Here is a 13,362-nt window from a genome sequence, read left to right on the forward strand (position 1 = left end):
ATTAATTATTAATAGCCATTATAAATTTCATGTGATTGTTAATTTTTGTGTAAATAACCTGTTAGAATTTTATTTGTGCTAATCAGTTGATATTGGATTCATGGATACTTATCACATTCCTACGTTCAAGGTTTTGAGCTATCTTTTTCAAAATGTTTTTTATTTGAAACGCTTTTGTTTTTGAAGATTGTATTGTTGGGTGAAACAAATGTAGGGTATGCATCATTCTTCATGATAACATAACTTGAAGGTTGCTTTTTATGCAGAAAGTCCGCATTGCTGAATCGATATTTTGCAGATGAATTCAAAGAAGTTGTTAAGCCAACAGTTGGCCTTGATTGGCTCGATAAAGTTATTGAAACGGATGGTTTAAAAATTAAACTTCAAATTTGGGATACACCTGGATTGGAAACGCATCGAGGATTAATTGATATGTTTGTCACAATGTTTTTCACAATTTTATTGAAAACTTAAATGTTAAAAACAATTAGAATTCTAAAAGGAGCAGACGGATTTGTTTTTGTTTATGATATAACTAAAAAAGGAACATTTAAAATGATCAACTCATGGTATCAGATGGTTGAACCATTTATCGATGCTTTCTCAGTTTCTGGACTTCTCGGTAACAAAGAAGATTTGTCAAATCAGCGCGCAGTAAAGGCAACTGAAGGAGAGAAATTTGCGCAGAAGTATTCAATGACATTTTCCGAAGTTTCTGCGTTTACGGGAGCAAATGTGAATGAATTTATCGATAAACTTTACAAATGTGTGTTATTGTTTTAAAAATTCATTCACACACGAAAAATACTTAAACCTTCTGAACTATTTTTATGAAACGAATATATGAAAAATTCTTAGTAATTTTGATGAAGCGAAGAAGCGATACAGCTGAAAGCGACGGAGACGATTTGGGGTTTGGATTGTCTTTGAAATATACAACTGTTGAAAGAGAAGGAAGATTTGTGAAAGTTAAAGAAGATGCAGACGCAGATGAAGAAGAAAGCGAGGACATCAGCGAATATGATGGAATCGGTGAAAGTGATGCTTTTTATGATAATGAAGAGGAAGATATTGAAAAAGATAAGTCGTTAAAAGATGATGATAATAATGAATCAACTTTCATTGAGAATTGTTTAGTTGAAAAGAAGAAGCATTCTGCAAAAGAATTAAAAGAAAAGCGAGTGATTTTGCGAGTTGATGATGTAAATGTGACTCTGTGTGCTGATTTCTCACAATCTTCTTTGAGACTATAAAGAGATTTTTTTAGAAAAGAATTTATTTTTTATTTTTTCCTATGAATAAAAAAAGATGAGATTTCCAAAATTGTTTTAGAATTCAATTTTGTAACTTTTCCTCCTATCCTTTTGCCAATTTTCTTTCACTCCTCTCATTTTGTCTCTGAACCTGTTTTTCCCTTTCTGCTTAAAAGCCATGATGACCCCAGTTATTTTAGGACTTTTACAGCTGTCATAACCGATTCGTCCATCGACCTTGTGCCAAAAGCACAGCCTTTGTCAATACCAAGCCCGTCTTCTGTGTTGATTGATTTGCAACATTCAATTCCATTCCACTCAATTATTTCAATAAGATTAGTGGTATGCATTTCAACCTTTGTTGAGGCTATTTTGAAATTTAGATTTTCCTTCTAATTCAATGTTTTTTAATATTGATGCATCTGATTTATTTTCCTCTATCTTTTATTTACATATTTTCTAATTTGCTTTCTTTTATTGTTGTTGTTATTTTCTGTCTAATGCTTAAAAGAAGAGATTTTTCAGGAAAAGCTTCATTTCAATCGACTTTAAAGAGAAAGAAGTTAAGTCTTGTGTTTCGCGAGGAATTGTTTTGAGCAGGAAAATTGGGGGCCTCGAGGAATTATATCAACCAATTGAAGCATCCTGGCAGAACTTCAAAAGAAGGAAAGAGTATGGGAGAAGAAGGAGAGAATTTAAAGAAAAAAAGAAAAATGATGAAATTACTTCAAAAGATAGCAAATGTTAGTACATGGTTGTTTCCAACAGATTCAATAAAGAAAAAGGTGCTTCTTCTTTTATGAACAATATTAATGAAAATGACGGGGTCAATTTGTAATTTTGTAAAGAATTCGTTGGAATTGCGAGGAAAGACGTAGGTATCAAAGAGGAAATTACTAGCGTTATGATTTTAAAAAATGGGGCAAATTTTTAGCAATCCTGACAAAAAAACTGAGATTTGTTCCAAACTTTTTTCTGCAATGTTATTATTACAGTGAAGCTCTGTAATAATCACAATCCATTTTTCACGTTTTTTTTTTTTTTTTTTTTTTTTTTTTTTTTTTTTTTTTTTTTTGTGATTGTTACTGAACTTGATTATAACCTAAACTGCTTTTTCATGAAAATTTTTTAGAAATTTATTTTTTCAAAGCGAAAAAGAAAGTTTTCAAATTTTATCAAAATCCACCATTTTTAAAAAAATTGATATATTTATTATATTTCAATGAACTTTTTCGTTAATATTGAAGCAAAAAATTATAACTTTCATTTAGAAAAAATATTGAAAATTGACTGAAAAATTCACATAATTAAAAAAAAATTGTGATTATTCTCTATTTTGATATGATTATTGGCAAAGAAAAAACACAAGAAAATGAGTAAATTTTATTTTTAATGAACGGAAAAATGTGATTTCTCGAGGTCTTGATAATAACCGAAGTGATAATTTCCGAACAAAACTGAATAAGTCTTCTATTTCAATGAATAAAAATTCAAAAATTTCAAAAATTTAAAAAAAAAGACTTGAAAACATAGTGTGGAACTTAATTCAAAAAGAAAAGGTACTTGTCCTAAATATTTGTATCTTTGAAAGAATTCTTTTATTTGAATTGGGTGTTTATTATTGAAATCATATATTTTTTCGGTATATGTGTGATCTTCTAATTCACAGTTATTTGCAAAAGAATTTTCAAAAAACTGTCACATGTTTTCAAATTATTATCTACTAAACACATATTGTCATTGAAAAACAGAGAAGTTCATTTATGATTTTTTCAATAACACAAAATTGATAATTAACTATATGCAACAAATTGTTAATTCGAAAATCTCGATTGAAAAAATATGAAATCAATAAGAATGACACGATCAAAAATCTATGAATGAAATCAGAATAAGACATTTTTATTGGAAAGAAAAGTGCTTATTGGAATATGCATCCAATATTTTGGTGATATGCTGTTTATTCGAATAAACAGCATGTGATTGAATAATGAGGTTTTTCATTTGAATAAAGGGAAAATGTCTCCTTTGGTTATCATCCTGTTTTCTGTTGAATGTTTATGTTTCATGAAAATAAACTTTATGTTAGGATAATTATTTTTGAAATCAAACTTTCGTTCAAGTTTTTATTTTATTTTTCATCTCAATGGGATTTTGAAAAATTGAACCGAAACTGTTCACACATTTTGTCCATGATGTTGTTGCTGCAGAAATATTATTCTTTCAAAAATTTCATTGAGATTTAAGTTTTGATCAAAACTTGAACAAAAGTTTGATTTCAAAAATTATCATCCTAATGTTTATAAACTTGTTTAATATGTGCAAAAAAGGTCTTCAATCAAAACAAACAAACAAATAAATAAATTAATAAACAGATAAATGAATAAAATTAATAAAAATTAATTAATAAAAATTAAATCAAATGGAACAAAAATAAAAAATATATAAAATCAAATTAAACCGAAAATTCAATGCAATTTATCTCATTATTTAAAAAGAAAAACGGTATTTTTTATAAGCTCAGGAATAATAACAATTGTTGTTTTCGAGATTTCGAATATTCACAATTTTCAAATAATAATGAGTGATTTTCAATTGATTTAGTCATGATTTTTTTGAAGAAATGAATGCTGTAATATTTAATATCATTATCAATAAAGTGCACTTGAACGTGAAAAAAAACAAAACAAAAATGGAATTGAAAAAACTTTTTTTTTTTTTTTTTTTTTTTGCAATTTCTAAAAAAAGTCTCTGCCTAAACCGTATTACATAATTAAAAAAAGAATAAATAAATAAATGGGACAAATTATTTGACTTCAGGCATTTTCATTGAAAAATTATGCGCTTTCGATAAGCTTTTTGTGTTCGAAAAATTCAAAAAAATGGGTTCATTTTTTGACATTCATGGAATGTCACAAAACTTTTTGTCATCACATGTATGATGGCTCTTTGCAAATAAGAAAAATTAATTTATATTGAAATCTGAGAATGATAGATAAAGTTATGAGTGAATCGATTTTTTCATTCTTTGTGCATGAAAAGCTTGAAAATCCGTATTTTTCCCCAAATAGTGTGGTTTTTTAATCCGGACATTTTTTTTATTGGCATATCTCACTAAATAAAAACAAAAAACAAAAAAAGCATGTTGCACCAGGTTTGAGCACGTATTAAATGTTCATACAAAAAATTTTTTTGTCAATTATTGTTTTTGATGAAGATCTTGAGAATTTTTAATTTATTTTTGATCATTTGTTTTGCTCGTTTTTAATCGACTCTCTTTTTCTGTCAGTTTTTAGCTATTGGACCATGAATCATTCATAATGAAGTTTTATTATTACAAATCTTTTTTGTTTTTTCTCATTTTTTCACGAGTTTTTCGCATTTCATTGTTTTTGAAGAAAATTATAAAAAACTCATATATTCTCAACTGTTTTTTGTTCTTTCCATAAAAATATTAAAATTTTGTGCAAATTAGATAAAAATGCATTGCTACTCAAAATTGTTTGTCATATTTCATTAAATCAAAAACAAAATGAGCAATTTTGTCAAAATGAAAATTTGATTTGTACTGCTAAAAGCAGCAACATTTAACAAAAATTTTACGTTGTGCATATTTACTGCAAGTATTTATCATTTGGCTCATATCACAAAAAATATCTAATAAATATTGTGAAACTCATTATTTTCAGTTTTTTATAATTTTCTTCAAAAACAATGAAATGCGAAAAACTCGTGAAAAAATGAGAAAAAACAAAAAAGATTTGTAATAATAAAACTTCATTATGAATGATTCATGGTCCAATAGCTAAAAACTGACAGAAAAAGAGAGTCGATTAAAAACGAGCAAAACAAATGATCAAAAATAAATTAAAAATTCTCAAGATCTTCATCAAAAACAATAATTGACAAAAAAATTTTTTGTATGAACATTTAATACGTGCTCAAACCTGGTGCAACATGCTTTTTTTGTTTTTTGTTTTTATTTAGTGAGATATGCCAATAAAAAAAATGTCCGGATTAAAAAACCACCTTAAAATAAAAATTGATAGAGTCAAAGTTGTTATGGGTTAGCAATCAAAATTTCTATTTCTTTCTTTCTTTCTTTCTTTCTTTCTTTCTTTCTTTCTTTCTTTCTTTCTTTCTTTCTTTCTTTCTTTCTTTCTTTCAGTCTGTACGTCAAATTCGAATTTTTCCCTTTTATGCGCTTCTCTTTCGCTCTTTTTATTTTATTGAAATTTTTTTCTATTTTCTCTGCAAAACCGTTCATCATTTACTTACATGTGGGAACTGAAGCACACTGATTTCTTTCAGCTTGCTTGTGCGCTGATGTTTCAGAACCAAAGCAGTGTTTGGCACACAACAGCAGACAATACAACTGCGTATTGTTTTGTGTCAACCTTCTTTGGGAGTTGAGATATTATGCACTTGCAAATATGCATATTGATAAACTTTCTAGTCATTGAAGTCCATTTTCTATTTTATTTTTGACAACAACCTTTTTTTCTTCAACATATTCATTTTTCACTCAAGAATCTGGACTATTGAAAGGTGGAAAAAGTGTTTTTGAAAGACCTTTGAAAATATTGAGAACTATATTTATTGTTTTGTTGAAATGGAATTAAATGCGAAGTGAATGAGCAAGAAATGTCAAATTTAATCATGACTCCCTTGAGAAAAAAAGACAATCATTTTTAGGATGTGCTATTAAAACAATTGAACTTATGAGTATTTGCATTTTGAACACAAATCCAAGCAAAGGCTGTTGACATTTGATGTTTCCTGCACAACTTTCAAACGAATTCCTTTTTTCATTGAGCTTGCAAAACGGGTAATATATTCAGAAATGAAAATGAAATTATGAGAATGATTGGAATACAATACAACTTTTGACAATAATAATTATTCAAATACCAATAATTTGTGTGATTCTCTGTTGAAAAACCTTTTATTTCAAAAGCCCAAAACAACTTCCAGTAATTGTTATTTTACAAAACAAAAGGTTTCTTCGACTAAGCAAATGCACTCTTGTGTCTTTTTGTCAATTTGAAAATATTATTTCATTCCAGAAATGTGCAAGAGGGAAAATTGCTTATTTCAAGATTCCGATTGTCTACAGGTTTCGTTGTTGTCACTTGCAACCTGCGCATCATCAGATTCTTCTTCATCGATAATGGCATCTGAAATAGTGATCAGCATTGCATTTGCTGGGAAGCACTGGATAAAGTGACGCTTCAGATCAGTCAATGTGGGTCTGTCTTCAGAATTCCCTGAAGTGCACGAAATAACTGCTTGCAAATGCTTTGAGCTTTGAATTCCCTCCAAACTTGGTCTCTCTCCTTTCACGATCTTGTCTCCGGCTATTTCTGCTTCATACTCCCCAAAGGGAATATTCAGTGTCAAGCACTCCCAGAGCATCATACCGATCGAGAATGAAACTGATTCCTTTGTTGCTCCCAATTTCTTATTGATCAGCAGTTCAGGCGCCTTCCACCTCAGGCACTCTTTTTTGTAATAATCATCCTCTTCAAATGCAGATGAAGGCAGAGAATCATCATCATCATCACTGGCTGATGTCACAACAGTTGATGAAGAGATGGATGATGAATCTGAGTCTGAAGATGAGAAGTCTGAGCGCATGACAATGCAGATCACCATGTGCTCAGAGAACAGCACAATGTGAGGACTGAGATTGGATAGAGAAGAGAGAGGATTCTCCATTTCATCAAATGAATGGAGCGAAAGATTAGCCACCCAAAACAGGATCTGGGCAGCTGTCATCTCTCTTTCTTTCAAGGTGCCAATCGCCATCTCCTTCTTCTCATTCCTTCCATGAAGCAGCATGAACAGTGAATCCCTCAAATCCACAATCAGCTTTTCATGAGGGGATGAACATGCCATTGCATCCACCAGATTCGACATCGACGATGTGGTTGGGCACAGGTCCTCCCTCCGAACAAAAGTTGAATCTGTGTCTGAAGTGTCTGTGGTGGAAGTGGATGAAATGGATGGCGATGGAGATCTCTTACTGAGCTCTTCTTCCTCCTCCTTTTCCAATGCCCATTCTGGGATCTTATCTGAGTCTTTTCCCAAGATGTATTCAGTGGAGTCACTCTCAGATAGAAGATGCTCTGATGATTCTGAATGTCCCAAGCTTTTCGCATACACACTCTTTTTGATCCTCTCTTCATTCTTCTTCTCAGCCTCCCTTTCTGCTCTCCTCCATTGCTCCTCTGGAGACATCTCCATCGTCACCATCTCGAACGCCTTCGGATCCTTTTTGATGTTATCGTTCACAATGACTTCAAGTTCCTCTGTCCTTCTCTTTTGTTTACTCCATCGGACAACAAAAACAATAAAACCAACAAGTACAATTAAAAACAGAACAACAAGCACAATCACAATCAACAACCAATAAGATTTTCCTTCTTTCACTCCTTCAACAATTCTTTCGTCTCCATTCGTTTTTGCTTCACTTTTGTTCTTCACAACAAATGAATCAGTTGATGATGGCGAATCTTCATTTCCAAAAAGAATGCACACTGACACTTCTGTTCCATCACCAGCTTTTCTGAAAAGCTCTGTTTCAATCACTCCAACCACTGCATTTTCTGATACAAAGGCTGATTCTTCGAAGTTGAATGTTTCAATCAATTCCTCGTCACCTTCTTTGAACAAGACAGAGAATGACAAATTGCAAGGCAGAAAAAGCGATCCTTCAAATTTGAGATTTGTATTTGTTCCATTCTCTTCACTTTTCACACTATCCAGCACAGAAATGAAGAACGATGATTCCCTTTCAGAAACAATCCCTTCAAAGATGCACACATCATTCAACATCCAAAGTGATGTATTTTTTTCCCATCCATCTCCTCCTTTCAAACTCATCACATTCAATGTTCCAGAATCTGAACAGATGATGTTTCTTCTGAGTGATGGGTATTTTGTGAATCTTGGATTGTCATTTGTGAACAACCCCATTTCAATTGAAACACTTCCGCCACTCACAGACAACGCTCCATCTGAGGCATTCGACATGATGGTGTCTTTCACTGCTGCTGATGAGTCTTTCATTTCCACCATTGATCCGTTCCATCGACAGACCTCGTCTTGCCCAGCATTCGACTCATCCCTTTCATCGCCAACATTCATTGTCCCATCAAACAAACAGGAATCCAGAGCAATGTTTTGACATGAACTCATTGTCAAAGCACTTCCTTTCATGTTTGCCACACTTTTGTGAACAAGAGATATATTTGCACAGCTGACACGACAGGAACATTTGTCAACATTGATCACAGTTGATTGCTCACCAGAAATGCTGATGTTTTCGAACTTTGAATGGAGAAAATCAAAAGATTCTCCAGCAAGATCAGTGTCAACATTTTCTTTTCCTTCGACAAAAACCACATTCTTCTCGACTTGCACAGAATTCGCTTTGACCTTGTCGAGAGACAAATTCCCACAAAACGAGTGAATGCAAATCAGAAAAGGGTGAGCAACAGAGATGTTTTCAATCAACAGATCAAAGACACTCAATTCTGAATCAACAAGCTCCACAATCGCATATGAAATGTGGGACTCGTCAATGCTTGTCTTTCCTGAGAATTGACAACTTTCAATTGAGAGGGCTGCATGCTCTGAATACAAGAATGAGGAGTGAGCTGTTGTTATTTTTGTTGGTAAGCTGAAAGAAATCAGCTTAAGAGCAACTGAGCCAGAACAATTAACAATGCAGCTCTTTTCCATTTCTGTGATTTCCTCAATTTCAATTGAAGCTGTTGTCTTCTTTCGAGACATCATCGTCACATCGCAGAGTTCGATTTCGCAGTCGATCACACTCTGCAAGTCAACAAGAAGCCTGCTGTCCACTTTGTGAGTCAGATGGATGAGGGAGTAGCCAATGGTGGCACAAGGAAGGGCAAGGGTTCCACACTGCTTTGTATCATTTCCTCCTTTGATCTGTTCTGAGCTCACAATAATTGTGTCTGACTGATAAATGAGAATAAAATCAAGAAGATTCACAGGCTCAGATGAAAATTCACTTCGGTCAATCCCATACAAAGCATTCAGACGAACAAAGACACTCGGATCAAAATCCATTTTGAACATTGTCTCGTTCAGTTGTGTGTTCAGATCATTGCACTCAATAAATAAATCTCGTCCCACATGAGCTGTATTGGCCTCGAACTTCAATGGCTCGATGTGGATGCTGAGCTTTGTTGTGAGTTCTGTTCTCAAATACAGTCCACCTCCCCTTCCATTTGTTGTCGAGCACCCACACATTTCAATAATGCATTCATTCAAGTTGAATGTGGCTCCCTCGCACAGCTCAATGAGGACACATCCTCCTTTTTGTGTTTCTGGTGACTGGCATCCAGAAAAGTTTGATTCCACAACAAATATGTTTATGTTTGTCGAGTCGATGCAACTCAGAATGCGGCTCTCATCAGTCTTTCCGTTCACTGAAAGAAAAGAGGAAGAGTTGATTTGGATCTGTTTTTTCTCTTCATTTCTTTCACCTGTTGGAATAGAGACAACATTCACAAGACTTTCATCAGTCAGATTCACTGATTGGATTTTCATGTTAGTAATTCCAACATTCACGTTGTTGGAAGTCTCTATCATGCTTCGCCCAATGTTTATTGATTCAACTTCCAAATCTTGAATCATCAAAAATCCCTCCAGAATTTGGATAAATGCAACTGAAAGGGGATTTGTATGTGGAGCAAGTGAGTGGAACTGGCAACTCATCATTGTGATGTTTCCATTTTGGCAGGCAATGAGAGCGTAATTCAGACACACAAAATCTGACCCTGCGGATATTCGAACATGATTAATTGTCACTTTGCGATTAACGTTCAGCAACACATTTTTATCAGGAAGCACATTCTCAAACATCAAAGTGCTCATTTCAGGCTCATCGATTGTGCTTTTTGATGATTCAATTGTCAAATCAGAAATGCCAAATTCATCTCTGATTGCACACTCTCCTTTCAGTTTTATTTTCTTTTCTTCTGAATCGGACTTGATCTGTTTCATCCCTTTCCAAAAGGATTTGCAAGGATCTTTGTTGCTTCCACATCTCAAAACATCAGCCCCGTCTTCAGACACAAACACAGTTCCACTCTTAAACTTGATGAGGAATCGGAAAAGATCAGTATTCAAGAACTTTGTGTCACTTCCAACGAACAATGTTTCATCACTCGCCATTTGTTTATATTCAAAGACGAATTTATCGTTTGTGACAGTGGAATTCAGATCAATGCACTTCAGAAACATATTCTTACCAAATTCTGCTTTGTTGTTTGAGAATATGGGATTTGTAATTGTGAATGAGGGATTCTCGCCAAACAAATCAAGAAACAGTGCACCACCTCTTCCGTTCTTTGTGATGCCTTGCTGAGACCAAGGTGCATGGCAAGAAGTGAAACTGCATTGCTCGACTGTTAATGAGCTTTGATCTCCTGAACTGACATAAATTCCTCCTCCTCCGTTTGACTCTGATTCAACACCACAATTTTCAAACTCACAATTTGAAACATTGACAGACACAGCTTCTGAGTTGTCTTCGCTCGAAATGCAAAGACAAGCACCATTATGCTTCTGACGCGTGATTGAATGAAAATCTGTGTTTGTGATATTCACAAAATTTCCATTTTTAATGAGCACGATGCTGCAATTGTCCAATGCACAGGATGAAAATTCAGAGTTTTGGATAGAAATGGATCCTCTTTCCTCTGCTGAAATCAGACCATCCTTTGAATTGCTTGTGACATTCCTCAGAAACGCTGTTTCCAGTGTTCCTTCTGCATTCTCTCCACACACGCAAATTGCTGGATAGTTCCCAAAGCACATGTCTGAAACTTCGAATTGATCAAGGCTCAATGCCCCACTGAGGGCACAGCAAAAGCTGTATTCAACAACCACATTGCTTTCAGATGGAACAACACAACAGTTGTGGATATTCAACGAATGTGAAGTGCAGCACAGAAATGGCTTGCTCTGAGGCAACGAGGATGGAAGAGAGAACGATATGTTTGAGAATGTTGCATTTATTCTTGTTTCAACAAATCCATTTTCAGGCGACGATGAATCCCCAACAACTTCAATCACTGTCCCCTTCCTTTCAACAGAAATCTCACAATCTCTGGTTTCCAAAACAGATGAATGATCGAACTTGAAAGGAGAAACGATTTTGATTTTTCTTGCGGAAGAGCCGAAATTTGTCTTTTCAGCATATTGCAAGGATCTGCATGGAGACACTGAAAATCCACATTTCAAATGATCAGAGCCAGTTGAACCACTCACAACAACTACAGAAGGAAAAGGTTTCCAAAACAAAACCAGAGGGATTGCAGCACCTATTTCGCTTTCCTCAAATCCCATCAGCTCATCCAATGAATTCTCATCAAGAGTAAACCCAAACTTTGAGCGAGAACACAACTCTTCAAGCTCTGTGGAAACCACAAATACATTCTTTCCGTAAACTGCTTGATTTCCTGTGAAGATGATATTTCCAAAATCAAAAGCCTTTCCTCCAGCTGTGCAGTCAATCATGATTCCCCCTCCAACGCCTCTTTCATTTGGTCCATTATTTGCCTTGCATTGTTCGAATCCACTTCCAAATTCATTTGAGCTTTTGTTGCCTATTGCCACTTCGCTTCCATCATTCATCTTCACCATCAATGCACCCCCATTTCCATCAAGACACGAGCAGTTACGCATCCTGAAATCCACAAGGCTCAATTTCTCCCCTTCATCCACAGTCACTTCAACCAATGAACCGTTTCCTGACTTTCGCTCAACACCATCAAACACTGATCCTGAGAAGGCAACATCATTCACAGATTCCATTGAGATCAAGGGAATATTCTCCATGCAGATGTTTTTGAACAAGCAATTATTGATGACTGTTGTTGATCCGCCTTTTGCTTCAATCAAAGATCGACTGAATGGCTGTGCCTGGCTTTCAGATTCGCTTCGAATCTCGCATCCTTCCAGCTTTGCTGCGCCATTTCCATTCACAGACAAAAGGCTGCCACTGGCTGAGCTTGTTGAATCGTGGATAAGGGTGAATGCCTCCATGATGAGATCTCCATTATCCACATAAATCAGAGACTCGCCCGAAGTCACATCTCTGGAGCGAACAACAGAGTTGTCGCATCTGTGGCCTATGAATTCCATTTTGAATGAATAAATTGAAATGCTGCTTTCTTCATAATGCCCGCTGAAAACAACCACATTTTGTGTTGAACGCTTGATTAATGCATGTCCAATGGTTTTGAATGGTCTAGCCCGATATCCACAGCCAGATTCATCTGCTCCTCTCAGCCAGGAAACAAATAACTCATCAAAGCCATTTTAAGATGTGACAGCATCAGGAAGCCAATAATCCTTGTTGTTTGTGCCATCAACTGCTCGAGGATGGCTGCTTGTTGAACAACATCCAACAACATCTGAATCAGATATTTTTCCAACCCAATTTCCGATGAGTGTAACATCTGTCCCATTTGTTGAGTTACTTGCCTTGTTTCCATTGAAAAAGCAGTATTTAATTGATCCTCCATGTTTTTCTCCAAAAGACATTGTGTATAGCAATGCACCAAATAGACTAGAAACGCAGTTTTTTATGCAACAATCAGTTATATATCCTTTTCCGTTTGCTGCATAAAAGCAAGGACCTGCATTCACTGATGCCTTACATTCGGACACAAGCGATGAATCAATTATTGCTCCATTTGTTAACATTATTAAAATGGCTGCGTAGTGAATTGAATAACAATTGTAGAAAATACAGTTTTTGATGATTAATTGTCGATCAGAATACGATGCAACTCCACCACAGCAATATGATGCATTTGAATTAGTGAAATTTGAATCGAAAATTTCAACATTGCAACATAATTTTGTCATGATTGATCCGCCATCGCAATTGATATCTGGTGTTCCACAAGAACACTCATTAAAATGACATCTTAAAATTAGGCAGACAACATTTTCAGATGAGAAATACAATGCTCCACCATCATCGTTTGGAGATGAGCATTTGAAGAAGCAATCAACAAACGTAATGTTTCCCTCATCGAAAAAGTTACTGGAATTAAACGAA

General features: G+C 34.5%; 2 protein-coding genes across 2 annotated transcripts; one reads left to right on the forward strand and one right to left on the reverse strand.

Annotated features, from left to right (window-relative positions):
* Positions 1–17: 17 nt before the first annotated feature.
* On the forward strand, positions 18–2,001 carry MONOS_7401 (Rab, unspecified Rab-like protein; the record flags this gene model as incomplete). Its single annotated transcript, XM_067877722.1, has 7 exons — positions 18–130; positions 187–215; positions 267–434; positions 492–766; positions 859–1,216; positions 1,430–1,595; positions 1,765–2,001. Exons 1-7 carry the CDS (start codon positions 101–103, stop codon positions 1,999–2,001), a joined length of 1,263 nt encoding a protein of 420 aa, XP_067721357.1. The 5' UTR covers positions 18–100.
* A 3,835-nt stretch (positions 2,002–5,836) lies between these two features.
* Positions 5,837–12,437, reverse strand: MONOS_10135 (uncharacterized protein; the record flags this gene model as incomplete). The annotated part of the gene is made up of 1 exon (XM_067862552.1): positions 5,837–12,437. The coding sequence occupies one exon, from the start codon at positions 12,435–12,437 to the stop codon at positions 6,348–6,350; it is 6,090 nt and encodes a 2,029-aa protein (XP_067721358.1). The 3' UTR covers positions 5,837–6,347.
* Positions 12,438–13,362: the final 925 nt, after the last annotated feature.

This window comes from Monocercomonoides exilis (genome assembly GCF_001643675.1).
Source record: "Monocercomonoides exilis strain PA203 chromosome Unknown scaffold47-789622, whole genome shotgun sequence".
Taxonomy (NCBI): domain Eukaryota; phylum Preaxostyla; order Oxymonadida; family Polymastigidae; genus Monocercomonoides; species Monocercomonoides exilis.